This window comes from Anarhichas minor, unplaced genomic scaffold (assembly GCF_050575085.1).
Source record: "Anarhichas minor isolate MPS153535 unplaced genomic scaffold, ASM5057508v1 ptg000033l, whole genome shotgun sequence".
Classification (NCBI taxonomy): domain Eukaryota; kingdom Metazoa; phylum Chordata; class Actinopteri; order Perciformes; family Anarhichadidae; genus Anarhichas; species Anarhichas minor.
The window spans coordinates 13,713,013-13,731,373 of NW_027466479.1; the positions used below are offsets into that span (position 1 = coordinate 13,713,013).

At 42.8% G+C, this 18,361-nt stretch overlaps 3 protein-coding genes across 3 annotated transcripts in view; 1 reads left to right on the plus strand and 2 right to left on the minus strand.

Moving 5' to 3' along the window:
- LOC142965140 (uncharacterized) overlaps positions 1 to 18,361 on the minus strand; it is a 282,605-nt gene that overhangs the window by 35,546 nt on the left and 228,698 nt on the right. The window lies entirely within an intron of this gene.
- On the minus strand, positions 207 to 12,141 carry fkbp9 (FKBP prolyl isomerase 9). The gene is made up of 10 exons (XM_076105803.1): positions 11,866 to 12,141; positions 10,731 to 10,876; positions 8,750 to 8,939; positions 8,487 to 8,632; positions 7,611 to 7,800; positions 6,281 to 6,426; positions 2,919 to 3,108; positions 1,990 to 2,135; positions 1,549 to 1,712; positions 207 to 1,438 (listed from the first exon to the last, which is right to left on the minus strand). Exons 1-10 carry the CDS (start codon positions 12,066 to 12,068, stop codon positions 1,259 to 1,261), a joined length of 1,701 nt encoding a protein of 566 aa, XP_075961918.1. The 5' UTR covers positions 12,069 to 12,141; the 3' UTR covers positions 207 to 1,258.
- crtap (cartilage associated protein) lies at positions 13,197 to 17,777 on the plus strand. The gene is made up of 7 exons (XM_076106286.1): positions 13,197 to 13,658; positions 14,393 to 14,542; positions 15,407 to 15,578; positions 15,778 to 15,906; positions 15,990 to 16,135; positions 17,090 to 17,173; positions 17,679 to 17,777. The coding sequence occupies exons 1-7, from the start codon at positions 13,197 to 13,199 to the stop codon at positions 17,754 to 17,756; spliced, it is 1,221 nt and encodes a 406-aa protein (XP_075962401.1). The 3' UTR covers positions 17,757 to 17,777.

The window sequence follows — 18,361 nt, forward strand, 5'->3', positions numbered from 1 at the left end:
TAAAGAGGCCCATAAGTCAATTACAGTGATTCAAACTATAGTCTGAAGCTGAATCCAGCCTGAAAACATATCAGACAACACTTTGGGTTATTGATGAAGGATTGTGCGACGAATAGAAAAGAAAGCGATCTGCTGGCTGTCATCAAAATAAGCGTCTAAAGCAAAGAGAGACACTTGGAGGACAAAAGGACAGACACAGTCTCGGCTTATATTGAGGTCAGGTCATTTAATCAAATTAAACTTTGTGTTGACATTTTCATCATCATGCCTCGGTATTCTCCTGAATGAAAAAGTAAAACAAAAGCAACAATTACACACACATATCTCTCTATTTCTTTCTCACACACACTCTCTCTCTCTCTCTCTCACACACACACACACACACACACACACAAAGTCTTAGTCATAAACTGCACCCAGATGTTGACAATTTGGATGAAAAAAAAAAGCAATGGAACAACTAGTTGACGGAAAGTGATTGAAAGACTGCAAAGCCCCAACATTTTAGGATTTGGGACCTTTCAGTGTTATTTTGGATGATTTTAACAGCAGAAACACAGAAGGCATCCTGACATTTAAAGGTAAAAGAGTAAAAGGTGTCAGCTGTAAACCGTGTAAATAACATTTTCACTTATTGTTTAATCAATCAATGAGTTGTAACTTTCAGAAACAACCGTAACTTGCCCCCATCATCACCGTATATAACAGTGAGTGATGACCGACTCATTGCTCCTGGAAGACTGTCCGATGTTTCAGAGACCAGCTGATACCCAGTGAAAAGAAAACAAAGTTTCACGCACAATTACAAAATGTTAACAACAATAAAAGTCACAAAGGAGTGTTGAATGTAGAAATCGTGGAGTGAGGCCTTGTTTTGTTCTTTCACACATGAGTGCTTTTGTACCCTTCAAAATAAAAATAAAATAAAAAATGTCACATAAAACAAGACACGAACTTGATGGGAGTGGAGGTAAAAAAAAAGTCATCATAGACCTCAGATGAGACTTTCCAATATTTAGCACTCAAAATAATCTCACTCCTAAATTTTCACTCCATCTTCTCATTTGGCTCTTAAAGGCCAAGAAGCCCTTCGAACATCATCGAAATAAAAAATCTGTCAGCACATTTCTCGCTTCACACTGGCGTACTTTACACTTACAACCCTGTCTCTTCCTACTCTACCACCCACATATGCATTACAACCCCGCTGTCTGACCCTTCCGCCTTCACCCTGATCTGAGCTTAGCACTCAGTCCCGTCATAGCTCGTCATGGTCGACGGCTTCATCTGCTTTAAGTCTGAACTCTGCCTCGGTGATCTTTCCGTCTCCATCGCGGTCCTGGTTGGAGAACATGTTGTCAATGATGCGATAAGGATCGAAGCCAGGAGCCAGGCGACCTTTACCCTCGTTCACCTGCTGCATGATGTAGTCAGTAAACTATGGAAACAGAGGAGGGGTGCAAGAGGGAAAATGAAGGATGAATGGACTGTAGCAAACAGGAAAAACTGTCTACGGTGTTACAGATATTGTGGCAGGTTATCACATACCTCAGAGGGCTCCACCTGCTTGTTCTTGTCTTTGTCCATCTCGGTAAAGAGGTCGGTTGACACATCGTCGTTCCAGATGAACATGTAGCCTTCAGGAAGTCCTTCCTCCATCTCTACCAGCTCGATGTCAAACACCAGCACAGCGCTCCCTGGAACTTCGTCAGCTACACAAACACACAAACAGAATGAGCTGGAGGTGAAGTGGTAGAGCTCAGACTCAAATATGTGTTGAGGAGAAGTGAGTTCAAGTCACCAGCAAGAGAAACTTTCCCTTTAACTATCTGTATTATAAATATTAAACTGTTACCTGAGGTTAGGGTTTATGTTTGTTTATTAGTGAAACATGATATCTCTCAATGGAATGAAATGGAAATGGGGAAACAGCTGGCACCATCACATGTATTCTCCGTTTAACTGCTCGTGTGCTTGTGTGTGACTTACTGACTCCTCTCTCCCCATAGCCCAGGTGAGGAGGAATAACAAGGTGCCTTTTCTCTCCCACACACATGTCCATCAGTCCGTCCTCCATCCCTGGGACTACCTGGTTGGCTCCCAGGACGATGTTGTATGTCTTTCCATAATTATATCTGAAACAAATTGAGTTCAAATAAAACAGAGACACACAAAACATCTGTATTTTTAGTCATTATTCTTAAGCAAGCACACATATCATGTTACTTCTGTTGAAGACAAAGCGTACGTGACCTCATATAGTTTGTTGTTTTGAACCCATCTTTTTTGGTTTCATAAAAACTAACTGTTCCCAGAGCAGCCACCGTGAGAGGTGGCTGCTCTGGGAACTCTGGTGGCTCAATAGAGTAATGCCAGGAAACATTGAGACAAAATACAGAACATTTCCCAGAAAAGTAATCACAAATATCATTTGACTTGCCAAAAATGTCAGCCTGACTCAGACAAGAGGAGGAGGGCATGACATGATGAGAGGACCAGATGTGTTTATTTAAATTTGTTTATTTGTTGGCAGCCAGAAGATTTACCAAAGACAATTACAAATACTTCACTCGATGGTTCAAATCAGTTTCCATTAGAGTTATCATCAGGACGGCCTAGGTAGTAATCTTCTAGTTTACATCAATAAATTGGATCACAAGCCCCGAAGGGACATGAAGAAAAAAAAAAAATAGAACACTTGAAAATAACCAAACAGACAAACATGTAATTTTGCGAAATCTCGCGAAACGTTTTCTCTAAAGGTCCCTATGACAGCTGCAGTAGCCATATGGGGCCCTGAATTTGATGAAGGACTTTCAACACTGAAATGATGCAAATCTTTTCTTGAACTACGTCTTTCCAGGTTTCTCAGTTTTCCAAGAAGTTTCGCTTAAAGTGTCTCACAGACGTTTACTCACGTGGAGTCGATGGACGAGCCGTCCATCAGAGACGCGTTGTAGTGGTATTTGACAAAGTCTCCCTTCTTGGTCTGCTTCTCACACTCTCCTGGCTTGTGAGTGACGGTGACCTCGGCGTTGTCTGTCGGGTTGTGGAAGTCGATGATGTGAACGTCAAACACCAGTACAGCTGAACCAGGGATCTTAGAGCCTGAGAGAAACATGGTAATGGAGAAAGTCAAAGAATACAATGTTAAAGCTGCAGACGAAGGAACTAAATCAGAATCAGCTTCTCTGCATTTGGAAATGTGACCCTTATTTATTGCAACACAACTCTAAACTAGAAAAGAACAAACTCGCTCTTAGTGAATTCCTCTTTGAAGTGCCGCCACACGCAGCTAAAACAAGGATTCAAGTATTTATGCATCCATTGTTGAAGAAAATCATCAGGATTGAACTGAACACATTTGGTCTCATAACAACATTCTTAAGAAAGTGATTAAGGCGCACCAGACAAATTGTAATATATCATTCCAATTTGTATCAAAACATTTCCGGTATACGAATCGTGTGTTCTGCCAAAAGGTTCTTGGCCCAGACGAAGTCATGAGAGCGTGACATGATGAGGAGAACCAGATGTGCTTTGTTTGTGGTTCAACCGACTGGTTTGATTGGTGGAAGGTGACTTAAGGGAGGTGAAGTTTGACTATAAGAGTAGGCTGTGAAAAGTAATACATTGGATTTGTTGAACTTGTTGAATGTTGGCTTGTGCTTATTAGAACACTTCCCGCTGCGTTGCAACTTCAATTCGCCGTCTCTTCTCCTCATTTTGCCACAACACCATCCGACTACAGTAATAAAGTAGTGCAACAGTGCAAAGGAGGCTGGAATAAATATGGGATGATTACTGTAACAGGTTGCTTTATACGCACGAGGTGGTTGGATATTGTGGAGATATTTTATATCTCCTGTATACACATGTTAGGATTGATAACATTGTATGTAATATTATAGTAGCCTATGAGCAGTCCCAACACAACGTATTAGTATGTATTTCCACTTTGTTGTACACACACACTATTCACAAATGAACTCTGTGTGACCGAACGCACTCTGGTGGCACAGGTGTATCTGGTTGACCCAGAGGGGTCTAAATGGGATCTATGTTCTGCATGCCTGTTTTCTGACCATTGTTGGACATGGTGGAGTGTTTTGCGAAATTGTGATGCTCCTAGACGGAAGGCCAGGGTTATTAGGTGTTGACAAACACCTTAAAAAACAACAGATAAAAAGTTAGAAAAACAAAAATAAAATAGAGACATAGGAAGCTGAGTCTCTTATAAGATTGCACCTGTCGCACAGACATGTTTCTGTGGTCACACACACCCTCTGCGTACGGACGTACGGGGGAGGGGAGGACACACATACACACACACATACACACACACACACACACACACACGGTAGCAGGGCTTTCCGCACCGTTGCACAAGAGGTCACCCAGCAGTCACTTGCTGAGGTTTGGCACTCTGCATTAGCCCATTAGCTAGTCACACACATGGATGAGAACCGTGGCCTGATTTTGTGATGGATGCACAGCTGCACGCACGATGGGCGCTCTGGAAATACCGAGGGCGCCAGCCAGTCTTTGTACTCACGATTTATTACTTAGGGTCTTTCCCGGTTGCCTTAAGCACCGGCACTTGACCACGTCTCTGCGCTTACGTTAGTGACTTATTATCCCTTTAGGATGTATTGTTTGGGGTGTCATGTATCTCTGTGTCCTGAAGGCATCAATCAGTGAGCGGGGTGTGTCATGTGTTGTCATCCAGCAGATATAATGGTGTCGGCATATACTGCTGGCTTAGATAAACAGTACGATCAAAGGCCTGATACTGTCCTACCCCACGGAGGCACCAAGCCCCAGGGGTTGTTAGAGCGTATAAGTATTCTCGGTCTTCAAGGAGAAAAAGAGTTTTTTGGGGAAGAAGCCATCAGGTTAGAACCTGCGCTGGGTTCATCTTCAAACTTTTTTCTCCGGACAATTGAACACAGCCTGCTCAGCTGAGGGCACAAGAGGGTTTTAAAATACTTTGTTGATTTTTATATTTTCCTGTTAATCACTTTTTCTCTGTATTTGGACCAAGAGAATATACTTTGAATTGGACAAAAATAAATAAGTAACGATTTAGCTTTTTCCGACCGACACTTTTTTTTTTTTTTCTTCATCTGTTTTGGAAAACCTGCAGAGGAGAGGTCTCCTCCGATTAGGGAACCACTCAGCCCCTGGGGTAAGTCTGTAGCGATCCAGCAACTGATTGCATACTTTATGCGCACACACATCTACATATACTAACACCAGTTTTCTATAGTGAAGAGAGACCCGGAGAAGTCCCGCTTGATTTTGAAAAGAGCTTTATATCTGTTGGGCTCTGAGCAGGGACGGATAACTTTAAATTTAATATGAAATAAATAAATTCAATAAAAGAATTTATAAGACCGACGGCTATTCGAGCGACCGATTATACTGTTTAGTATATCACTGTTTGGCGATTCGGAAAAGAAAGCAAAGGAGCTATCGATGCTGGGCTCGTGTTGGCAATTTATTACCATTTAGGGCAAATCAGCTACCGGTCCGAGGTTCTCTTAAGCGGAGGCATTGAGGCAAATCAGGGAGGGGTGAGCTATCGGCCACGCTCTCCCCTTAGGCCAGGTGAGCGATTCACATAGAGAGAGAACTGAACTTCGCCTCTCTCCCCCTTCTCACAGTATCTTGCTGTATCAGGGGCGCTCACAGGGAGTGACCGGACCTCGGGGCACGAGTCCCGTGGATCCGTGGTCACCCCGACGGGCAGCTAGGGTCTGCTCGTCGCCGGCGAGGTCATCTCGGTAGGCGCACACACTGCTGAGGGATCCTCGTTCAACTTTTGTTCGTTTCACACGAAAGGCCTCTTATTTATTTATTACTTTTTGTTTCTTGATAAATTAAAACATTTTGATAATAAATAATTTTGAATAAATTAAAAAAATAATAATTTTTAATTAAGGAAAAAAAAATAATTTAAAATGATTTTTAATTAAGAAAAAAAAAAGAAAAATTAAAATATTTTTTTTTTATTGATTAAAAATTAAAATTAAGAAAGTGTGCGGGGGCACTGCGCGCTACACCATCAGCGGTTTTCCTTTGAAGAATAAATAGTTAACTTCCAGGTTCGGACCACTGAGTTTAAACTGGCTAACATACGTGTGTGGGCATAAAACTGACACCCCTGTATGTCCCCCCCCCCCCCAGCTCATTTTGTGTCTGCTTGTTTTGGCGTACAGAGTAAAGTGGTGGGAACACTTTCAAGATAAGGGTATCCGAGCATTACACACACACACACCTGTGCCCTCTTCTCCGTAGCCGAGATGTGGGGGGATGGTCACGGTGCGTCTCTCTCCGACACAGACTCCAATCAGACCCTCATCCATGCCGGCGATCACGTAGCCTTTACCCACATAGGTGTCATAGGTACGATTACGAGAGTAGCTGTGGAACAGAGAATATATTATTATTATCCCACTGCAACATGGAGAAAGAAATCACAGTCAATCTGAGAACTATATATACACAGTTTGTTTTTTCTCATAGTATAAAGTGAGATGTCACGAAGAGCACATCTGAATAACACATGACTACCTAACAGACGTGACTATAGGAGTCCTGTAAAAATCCTCAAAACCACTGTGCTTGAGTTGCCACCAGCAACCACACCATCCTAAGCATTAGGAACAGTTTGATGCCATAAAGCGCCTCATTATTAAAGGACATTTATCAAAATGTAATCATACGTGCTTGTAATGTTAACCGTTATGTTAAAGCTGATGAAATGAGTGAACTTTGGGTTAAACTCACTCTGACATGATTGAATGACAGCCAGCAGAGAAGAAAGGTTGGAAATTAAAAAACTAACTGTTGTGTTAGTTAGAGAACATCCTGTTCAGTGAGAGGGGGGGGAGGGGGGGGGGGAAGTAGGTCTGTCAGAAGGGATGAGACAGTGAGAACTGTTTTGTCCAATGATTTAAGAGTGTTCTGTTGTCTAGCGTATATGGACCTGGAGGTTGCAGAAAGTGCCAAGGAGAAGGGTACAACAACTTTTTTGAGAACTTGGTACATTTGAGATTTCGTATGATCTATTATTTCATTTTTATTATTAATTTTTGTAACCTTTTCTAAACTTTTTGTAAAAAACAAATAAAACTGGGTTGTATTTTGTGTCTGAAATAAGTGATACGACGGTGGCTAGTGGTATTAAGTTATCCTGGCTTTCGCCTCCCTAAGCAGGCTAAGACAGTCTTGCTTGTAGATTTTGGGGGGGTGCCTTCGTTACCTAGGTCAGAGGTTAATAAACAAGCCGTCTTCCAGCGCTTCACTTGCACTGGGAGGGGGTATCTGTTACGCAGCTAGGCTAGCACTTAAGTGATATTCTTATACAGTGCCTGAACTAATCATCTGATGTAAGAAGCAGCAGAGTTGCGAAACAAAGCACAGGATGCAGCTGTCTGTAATGCAAACAGGAAGTTTGCACCAGTGATTTCTAAGTCTCAGTTCACTTCTCAAAGCATCTTCAGTGCACAGAGAGATTCTGTCACCCTGAGGCCACTTGAGGAACAACAGACATTCATTTCTACTTACAATAAAATCTACGATGAATACGAAACACTGACACACACCTGGAGTCAAAAAATGTTCCATCAAGGAGGCTGCCATTGTAGTGGTAGCGTACAAAGTCTCCAGAAACGGACTTCCTTGTGCAGGACTCAGGTATCATCTGATTGGTCACTGTGACCCCATCTCTGGGGTTGTGGAGGTCCAGGAGAATGACATCAAACACCAGAGACGCTTGTCCTGGGATGTCGCTTCCTAGAGGGAGATGAAGAAAGGGTTGAGGAACGAGAGAAGCCTTGAACATGAACCATGAACATGTAAGTAGTGAGTGGAGTTAAAGTTATTTAATAAAACTGTTATTAACAAGGTCAAGTATGAATTTCAGTACAAAGAGTGAAAATGTGATGTCAACATGAGAGTATGGGAACCTTCTAAAAAGTAAAGAAATCTTTATTTATATAGTTCATTTTTGTATTGTTATTTTTGAAATTAAAGGAAGGCCTGAATGTTGTTGATGGTCTCCCTCATACTGGATTTTATATTTTGCTTCTTTATTGTTATTATTGTATGGTTAATTGAAAATGTTAATAAAATGTATTTTATAATATTGCTAGTAAAAGTAATTAATAGAAAAATTGTCTCTTGTAAGTAAAATGCAAATAAAAAGTTGCAAAGAAATGGATCAGGGGTTTGTGAGAAGAAAGAGTCTACATTCTCCATCCCTGACTCGACTGAGAGAGAACAAGAGGAGATGTGGAGTTTAACTGCATATGTTCACACATATGTGTGATGTACCGCCACCTTGTGCTACAAATGTGCAACTACAGCACCTGTTGCTTTCCACAGTAAATATCAATCGATTGTTATTCTCAAAGATCCCTCACAGGATTGTCATCAGACTCAAGGAAACAAATGATAATAAAGACATCGTTAACACTCACCGTCTCCGTTCTCTCCGTATCCAAGTGACGGCGGCATAGTGATGATGCGTCTCTCTCCAACACACATTCCCAGAAGGCCCTGATCCATACCGGCAATCAGCCACCCAATCCCAACGTACGTGTCATAGGTACGCATACGGGTGTGGCTGCAGCGAAGGATGAGGAGAGAGGTTACACATATATATATATATATATATATATATGTGTGTGTATGTGTGGCTGCATGTCTGTGTGTGAATGAGGGACTATTACACAAAACAAACCTGGAATCAAAGAGTGTGCCGTCCAGCAGGGTGCCGTTGTAGTGGTAGCGAATGTAGTCGGACACCTCCACCTTTCTGGAGCAGTTGGAGGGCGTGTGGTACGTTTTGATCTGGACGCCGTCCTCCGGGTTCCACACGTCGAGCAGCAGGACGTCAAAATGGAGGATAGAATCTGCAGGGATGGTGTCACCTGAGGAGAAAAGAAAAGAGCAAGTCAGTGGACGGTACTTTCTGGTCTGACTCTCGTGTATTGATCACTCTCACACTAGATCTTGGCACAATGACATGAAGTCTGTGTCAAGATAAATCCTGATTAGTGCCACTGCCTTCCTCTCTCCATGAACCTGGCAGTGATAAACGAGAGTACTGCTTTGGAGTTGACGTGATTGGGAAGTCGTTTATTAGTCTGCTGCATTGCAAATAAACATTTTTTTTTATTATTTATCAGGATTTCTTTGTGTTGATCAATGAATCAAACATACATTTTGAAAATCTGGGTATTATATTTTGAATTCAAATAAAAATAGACTTGAAAGACTGTCCATTCATTTAAAAAAAAGAAAAAAGGTTTTGAAAGTTGGCATGTTTTACCTCAGAATTGGAACATCTGGGTGACTTTTAGCAAAGCTTACGATGAAACCAGTTGTGGTTTATGTAACATCTCATCAGACTGTGAAGTCACCCAAAATAAGTGATGAATTATAGCGATGGGTATGACATTCTTTTCTTTAGTTGTTTTGCCTTAAAACTGTATTTTTGTGAAATAGTCTAAAACAGTGGACCACTAAATGAATACACATTAGATCACAGACCCCCATTTGATAAGATTTCTCTTCAGTGACCTTCACTCACATATATAGTGAATTAACAGCGAAAATAAACTATTCCCCATTTTTGCTGGTTCATAACCACAGATCTAAATTATGATAATTGATTATATAAATAGCTTGATGGTTTTATCTTATCAAATGTGCTGAATTGCTGCTTTCCCTTGTCTTATACAGTTAACTGAATACCTTTGGGTTTTGGACTGCTGGGTGGACAAAACAAGACTTGAAAAATTCAGCTTGGATCAAAAAAAATGTGATGGGCTAGTTTCACTGTTTTATGGTGTTTTATGGTTTTACAGAATGGATTAGTCAAAATCTGCAAGGAATGTGTGGGCGGCAGTCTTTCAATCTTCACTACTACTAAGCTGGCCGGCCTTTTTCCAGTTTAAATCTCTCTCTCTACCTCCTCCATATTCTCACTTCTCTGTCTTCTCCTGTCTCTCTCTAACCTTCTCTCTGATACAGACTTGTTTTTACCTGTCCACACATGCCCCCCTCCCGCTCTCCCCTCTATCCCATGATCTAACTATTCCATGCACACACACACACTAAGTGACGTAACAGTCTCTACATGTAAACAGACCCTCTACATTTTTACTCTCATCACTACAATCACATGCAAATATAGTATCAACATTTTGTGACACAAACACTCTCCGGTGCACACTGGCCCAGATCTATTTATGTTCATGTACAGATGGAGATTTGTAAAGTTTATCTTCCATCTGCTAATGCTCTGGCATCTGCAGTGTAGCTACTAACAGCAGAAAAACCTTGATCCAGAGCATCTTCCTCTGATCTGCTTCCTGGTTTGTCACGTCCCTCTGACATCATCAAACATGGACGCTTGGGGAGCAGCCCACTTCTTCTCTGCTTCGACTGACTCTAGTACATCTCAATACTGTACTTTCTGCAAAGACTGTCATTTTTGTCCCTTATGATCCTGCCAATGTCCCACCAAATTCTCTCATTGTTACCGTGAGCAGTGCCAGCTGTGTGCTCACTCATCTGTGTATTTATAATAACTCCCCAGAGGAATAAACACACTGTCCTCAAACTTCTTCGAGAACATGTTACAGTCTGTCCTGCCTGATTCAGAACAATCAGCCAGGACAGGGATGTGCTAATATGACAGGAAGTTTAAAACACACCGTATCCCTGTTTGCCGTATGCCAGGTGAGGTGGGATCTTGACCAGGCTTCTCTCGTTGACACACATCCCCACCAGAGCTTTGTCCATCCCAGCGATCAGCTTCTTCTGGCCAACAAACACATTGTAGGTGCTGCCACGGTCGTAACTGGAACACATATACACATAAACATGTTATTTTATATACATTCATTCGGTGCTTAAAAACTGCAAAACTGCTAAAGTTGCTTCACCAGTGACTGTATTTGTTGTGGGAAAACAATTTGGGAGAAACAATTAAATCTCCCATCTTGTTTTGACAACTCACTCAGAAAAAAAATCCCGTCACAGAGTTCAGAGTTCATCCAAAGAGACTCAACAGTGAGTATTAAAGTGTCTCGTATTATACTTCTAGTTACACATACTGTCATTTTGTGCCTGGACGTAAGTTATTTTGGATGTGAGATGAAAATGTCACCAACTTTACAAGCTTTGATGAACTGAGATAAAACACACATGGCCCGATTTAAACGTGTAAGATTTGACTTTACTTAGGAGTATATGTGAGCACAGGGCCCCTCTACAAGACAAGGCCACAAAGTTAGCTAATACTGCAGAGGCTGCATACTTTAGTACTTCAAATCCTTTAAAAAATGTGCAATTAATGAAAGAACAAGTGGATCTGAGGCTTTTGGGGCCCTCAGGGGTCAAGGGACCCTGCGTTGAAAAAGCAGACTGCTTTGCATGTTACACTGTTACTACAGTTGGTAATATAGGAGGTTCCCAAAGTGGAGTGCAGGGACCTTCAGAGGTCCAGGAAGCAGGCAGAGCATTAGGTATAAGGACTTGGTCCTCAGGTTTCAATGAATCCAGTGTGATCAAGCAGGATAATATCTATATAGCAGCAAAACTCTCCATCTGATCAAACAGGGCCCTTTAGTGTAATCCCTGTGGATATTAAAAGGTTTTGGGGCCCTTGGATTACGCATACATGGATGCAGAGTTCAGTCAGCCTGCCTGCCTGCGTGGCTAACAGGGGCGAACCACTCAACGCGCACTTTTACGCAGCACGCACGCTAATTCCCACCGTGCACCCGTGTCTGCTCTGCACAGAGAGACTAAAAGTGGGAATAAATTCCTTCCTCTCGCGATACTCACCTTGAGTCGAACTTCTTGCCGTCCGGAAACATGCCATTGTAGTGATACCTGACATAATCCCCTACTTTTACTGCGCGCACACACTGCTCTGGCACGAAAGTTTTCTCAATGAAGATGTCGTCTAACGGTACCGGAGGAGCGTTGCAGGCGGCGAACGCCACCAGAACCGACAAATACAGCATTCCCTGCACGCACTGGGTCATTTTCACTGCCGACAAAACTCTCAGACGATGGAGATAACTGTGAGTACGGCCTGTGTGCTGCCTCCCTGATCCACGGTGGTTTCCTCTACTCTGGACTTGGATAGAAGTCCTGCCCCGGTCCCAGAGCAGGAATGATCACGTGTCAAGCTAGACAAAACGGTATCACTTCCGGTTGAACTTTGAAGCCACAACGTCAAGTGGCTACCTTAATATCGCGTATTGTTCATGACGCACAAGTATAAATGGCTACAAACTATATAAACAGATGCCCTTTGTGAGACACAAACAAATGTGGGCAAAGCTTTGATAGCCAAACGTGCTTTTATTTTGAAATTGTACTTTATATTTCCTGTCACGTCCTGCTTCTTTCTAGCTGCATTGACGCCCTCTGGGATTGAATGGGATAGTTTTGGGCACCACGTATTGCTCATGCGCAGTACAGCTTCTGTTATGTGTCAACGTGGTAACGTAGGGGTCTCCACACATCTGCAAACGACCCCCCCCCCCCCCCTTCTGTGTCCATTTAAATCACAATGATACGCACACATCCAAAGATGGATACGCAGGTCTGAATTGTAGTCAAATTAGCAGAACACATAACGTTTGTCCTTAGATGATGCTCTACATGGATCCTGACTGTTGTGCTGGTGGGGTTCAGGCCTGTTGAGGGGGGCAGACCAGACAGGAATGTCTCTACGTGGCAGTGGGAGGGACACATCACTCTCACCATTGCAGGGGTTTAATTAGTGACGGAGTTTCAAGAGTTTTATTGAATAATATGTTCTTGGTCAGTCCTGAAGTTTAAAGAAATGGCTAAATGACCTTGTCCCTTATCTATAAAGTACAGGATGTTCTCCCTCACTTGTGAAGTTAAAGTCTAAAAGCTCTTTTCTCTGTCAGGTTGTTACTTGTCCTGTAAAAGGACAGAACAACAGCAGTGATTTACTCGTGTGCGTTAGTGGGAGGAGCAGCTCCAGCAGCCCCCACCCGCTGGAGCGGCCGTTCCAGCCTTTTGCGCCCGGGGGTGGGGAGGCTTTCTCCGGATACGTCGTGGAACTTGAGGCGGTCCTAGAGACCCACGCTCCCACTCCGGGACCACCCCCAGTCCACCATTAACCAAACTTAAAAATGGCACCGTCCGCTTCTTCCCAACTCTTCTCAGCGCTTGTACTCGCATTTTTCATCTCTGTGGTGAACTCCCAGTATGAGAAATACAGCTTCAGGAGTTTCCCCAGGCACGAGCTGATGCCCCTGGAGTCCGCTTACAAGTACGCACTGGACCAGTACACCGGAGAGAAGTGGAAGGAGACGGTGGAGTACATAGAGGTGTCTCTGCGGCTCTACCGGCTGCTGCGGGACAGCGAGGCCTTCTGCAACCTCAACTGCAGCTCTGTGAGGCTGGAAGACGAGCAGAAGTTTGCGGAGTTTCCAGAGCTGCGGGCGTTCGGTAACGTTATGAAGAGGGCGCAGTGCCTGAAGCGCTGCAAACAGGGGCTGCCCGCTTTCAGGCAGGCCATGCCCAGCCGGGACACCATCGTTGAATTTGAGGAGAGAGAGCCGTACAAATACCTGCAGTTTGCGTACTTCAAAGTAAGCACGTTACATATGCGTTTAATATGTGGGGTCACGAGGAGGGCCGAGGGGTTCCAAACATTGGACTTGTGTAGTTGTACACGTTTGTTTACCTTGTTATGATACTCAGTATAAGGTGATGGTTTTCAATGCAGCCGCACTTTCTTTCTCAACGTCACTGACGGTGTTATTTCGCGTCTTTGCTTTCTGACGTCACCTACATGCCACGGATGCACAGATCTGTTAGTGTTAAATTCAGTTCTGCACGAGGGGAGGTCCTGGACTTTTTACCTGCTTGAGTTTTCTTGTCCTTCCTATTAAGAAGGAAAAGAAACACAAATAAAGAAACAAACAAAAAACATTTAACTTGTCGTCATTTCTACAAGGGAGCTATTTTAGATTTAGGACTAAGTTATGAATCACAGTTTATTTAGAGTCAAATGTTGGGAAAATGATTTGGCCTAATTTTAGGCTTATGTTGCCATGGAAACAGAGGTGTGACAAATCAAGAGGAAACCCCTGAATACATAAATAGTTTTGATTTGACCTGACAATTGACAAAACCAACATTCATTTCTAGTGATCTAAAATATTGTCCTCTATTCAGTTATTCTGGAAATATTTATTGGTGATTTATGAGTTACTGAGTCCCTGCAACCACTCCACATTGAACCACAGTGTAGTGTTTGCATTGCATTTATTTTATTTCCTCAACTAATAGCTGTTGTGTATTTGTGTGTTATTTCTCCCAGTCCGACAACCTGGCCAAGGCGGTGTCTGCTGCCCACACCTTCCTGCTGAAACACCCAAACGATGAGATGATGCAGAGGAACATGGCTTACTACAAGAGTATGCCTGGAGCCGAGGAACACCTCAAAGACCTGGAGACCAAATCCTATGAGGTGCACATAAACACACACACACACACAGAATCAGAACGAGGAGTAAACATGGAAAGGCTGCGTGCATGCAAGAGTCACACCCATACCCATGTCTTTGTTAATCCATATAACTATTCACAATCCATCCTATTATTGGCTGTGTGGGTGTGCTGATGGAGTAGCAGCCTGTGGTGAACATGGCCAAGGTGGCCACATCATGGGGAGAGTCATTCAAATAGGGCCTGGGGACCCTTCAGTGGTCCTTGACAGGGCTGTAGTGGCCCCAGCAGGAATGAGTTAAGAGGAGGTTCTGCAATGTCGCCCACAATACGCAAGAAAGTATAGGAACCCAGCAGATATACACTGACCACTGCAACCGCAGCACCGCGATCCAGAAACTATCAGATGCGGGTCTTGACACTAGAGGTATTACGGCTGTAAGTTGCCACAAGTGTGAAACCTCTTTACCTGAGCCTTTACTTCTGTCGCTTGCATGCATGCTTTAAAAATCATAAGAGTGCTTTTAAGAGTCTATTCAAGTCGATCTACATTTGAATGTTGATTCATAAAATTCCAAGGCCGATCTTTGAATTGATGACTTTTCCTTTGGGTGCCTGATTTGAGCTATTTTCAGAATCAGACAGTTGTTTTTTTTCTTCTCATATTCATGTTTATATTTTCTGCCATAATGTTTTAAGTTTAGAAGCATTGCAGCAATTGCTCCTGTTATAGGTCACAATAGCAACACAGATCAATACCATTGATTTTAATAAGAAAGGGACTTTAAACCTTGTGGAATGCTTCAGTAATGCAATCATGTCCAGATTAAACAATATCACCTTTGTGTGTGTGTGTGTGTGTGTGTGTGTGTGTGTGTGATTGCAGACCCTGTTTGTGCGCGCAGTGCGGGCATACAATGGAGAAAACTTCCGTACTTCGGTGTCAGACATGGAGCTGTCTCTGCGGGATTTCTTCAAGGTCTACGACGAGTGTCTGGCTGCGTCCGAGGGCCCCAGGGACGTCAAAGACTTCAAGGACTTCTACCCCTCCATAGCCGGTCAGTTCATGTGTGTTCATGTTGTGTTCTAACTCTGTTCCTCCTGCCCTGTCCATCTATACCTGCACTTCTCTTTTGTTAAAAATCCAAACCTTTTGCATCTGTCTTCTTTTTCTCATTTAATGAACCCTTTTTTCAACACTTTCTTGTAATGCCTAAGTTGAATCATATCATATTATTTTGAACCTTTCCTCTTCAGATCACTACATCGAGGTCCTTGGCAGGAAAGTGAGCTGTGAAAGTGACCTGACACCTGTCGTAGGAGGTTTCGTGGTTGACAATTTCGTGGCCACCATGTACCACTACCTGCAGTTTGCCTATTACAAATGTGAGTAGCGTGTTGTTTCCAAACGTCTACTGTGTTATTATGACTGAATTCCCTGGATTTAGTTCTGTAATCGTGTTTTCAAGTGAATGACCTGAAGAACGCCGTACCGTGTGCAGCCAGCTACGTGCTCTTTGACCCCAGCGATGAAGTTATGAAGAATAACTTGGCCTATTACGAGTTCCACAAAAGCCGGTGGGAGCTGACGGAGGAGGACTTCATCCCCAGAGCAGTGAGACATATTAATGACTACAAATCTTATGCACCCAGTTCATATTCGATATGAATATGCAAACAAGATACAAAATTGTAATTGGTGCGCTTTTTGGGTTGCTGGTAGGCAGATTTTGTTGCCTTTGGACAGAGCCAGGCTAGCTGTTTTCTGTTGTTTCCAGTTTTATGCTAAGCTAAGCTAACTGGCTTAGCACGGTCAGACTTTTGAGAGGTATCAGTCTTCCCATCTACAGTAACTCATGGCAGGAAAGCAAATAAGCGTACTGTTTTTTAGTTCAAATAGGTTTATAAGGAGTCTTTTAGTCGGTTAGGTGAGAAGATTGACACCCCTCTCATGTCTGTGTACAGTAAATATAAAGCCACCACACGCCAGCAGCCTGTTAGCTTAACTAAAATACTTGAAACAGAGGGAAACAGCTGGCCCGGCTCTGTCTGAGGGGGACAAAATGTGCCTCTAAAGCACTCTAATTAAAACGTTGTATTTTGTTTGTTTATGTTGTGGTGTTACCTGAGGTTCTGTGTGCACATTTCTTTGCCATGTGCAGAGACTTTGTGACTGAACCAAGGGGGCTGTTTGTTTGTGTCCAGTCTTTGTGCTAAGCTAAGCTAACCGTCTGCTTTATATTTAACAAACATATATTATAGTGATATCAATCTAGGAATGTAACTTAGTAATAAAGCAAAAAAGCATATTTAATTTAAGGTTCTCTGGACTAACTACATGTCTGATTCAGCACATGCACTCTGCCTTCTATCTCTGTTTTGTGTCTTTGGTTCAGTATGACACACATTTTACCTGCTGTGCTCTTGTGTGTGTGTGTGTGTGTGTGTGTGTGTGTGTGTGTGTGTGTGTGTGTGTGTGTGTGTGTGTGTGTGTGTGTGTGTGTGTGTGTGTGTGTGTGTGTGTGTGTGTGTGTGTGTGTGTGTGTGTGTGTGTGTGTGTGCGCTACAGGAGGCACTGCGGTACTACAATCAGACCACAATGCAGCTACAGATGTTGGAGTTCGCCAGACTGCGCCTGGTGAGCGACGACGAGGTGAGTGCTTGTAATACATATTTTTTGTGTGTTAGTGCATCACAGGATGCTTTTAGCCGGGGACATATCTTTCAAATGAACAAGTTACCCTTAAAAATAGACCTGCATGATTCCCATGTTATCAGTTGGAGTTTGGATCAGGCTCTGTCCTTGTGTCACTTATGGAAAAATCCTGGATTCTTCAGTCTGATCACATGACACCCTGCAGTACAATGTAGCCTCTGTGTTTATCAAGCTGCAATGTGGCAGACGGCCATCAGGTGGCAGCAAGACACTGGCATTTCTTTAAAATTCTTACGACGCAGCACAAGCACACCCGGTATAAACCAGGACTACATGCTGTATGTGGCGAACACCTGTCAGTTCTTGGCCGTCATCTCTTTAGTAATGCCAGGTGAGAAATCACAGATAGAACTGTGAGTCAGATATTTAATGCTTATGCACTTCAAACAGACCCTCCTGAGTTGTCTCTATCTTTTTCTTCTTCGTGTGTGTGTGTCCGCAGGGGGAGGTGGTGGAGTTTATAGATGAGTTCCTGGATGGTGATGAATTGCCCAAATTGGAAATACCGCCGAAAAAATGAAACACACACAACAAAACCACTCCAACAACCCCCCCCCCCCCCCCCCCATAGTTTGTAGCCTATTTATTGGGTTTTGCAAGAGGCTCTGATTGGTCACTGTGTTTTTACCTGCAGAACCACATCCTGAACATTTTTTTTAAACTTCCTATTTTGTATGAACACATAGCACAGTGGCTAAATGATTTAAAGACAATGATGTTAATAAAGATAGAAACATTTTTACTTGCTGTTTTATGGGTCCGTTCCTCCACTGTGAATCATGTATGTTGTCGGTTACAATGAAATGATAATAAAACTCGACAAACATGTCTTTCAAGTAAACACTACAGTGTTGTCGTAATACTACAGTTGGGGATGTGATCAGTTGTGAGTAACACCTATTTAGTCTAGGACTGCAACTATATCTGCCAGTAAGTCACTAATATGCTTAATTGTTTGGTAAATAGCTAAATATGCTCGTCACAATATCCTAAAACCTAAAGTCATGTCTTCAGGTTTTTCCTGTCCAACCATAAAATGATCAACTTACTATCACACAAAACAAAAGGAGCAAAATCATCACAACTGAGAAGCTGGAACCAGGGAATGATCTAATATTTGTGCTT

Coding starts and splice junctions, on each gene's coding strand:
- fkbp9 (XM_076105803.1), bottom strand. CDS start 12,068: ATGACCCAGTGCGTGCAGGGAATGCTGTATTTGTCGGTTCTGGTGGCG. Junction 8,633..8,749: donor GGCACACTCTTTGATTCCAG/GTTTGTTTTGTG, acceptor CCTTCGCTGCAG/CCACACCCGTATGCGTACCT. Junction 3,109..6,280: donor CTACGGAGAAGAGGGCACAG/GTGTGTGTGTGT, acceptor TGTTTCTCTCAG/GCTCTAAGATCCCTGGTTCA.
- crtap (XM_076106286.1), top strand. CDS start 13,197: ATGGCACCGTCCGCTTCTTCCCAACTCTTCTCAGCGCTTGTACTCGCA. Junction 15,579..15,777: donor CTTCTACCCCTCCATAGCCG/GTCAGTTCATGT, acceptor TTTCCTCTTCAG/ATCACTACATCGAGGTCCTT. Junction 15,907..15,989: donor GCAGTTTGCCTATTACAAAT/GTGAGTAGCGTG, acceptor CGTGTTTTCAAG/TGAATGACCTGAAGAACGCC.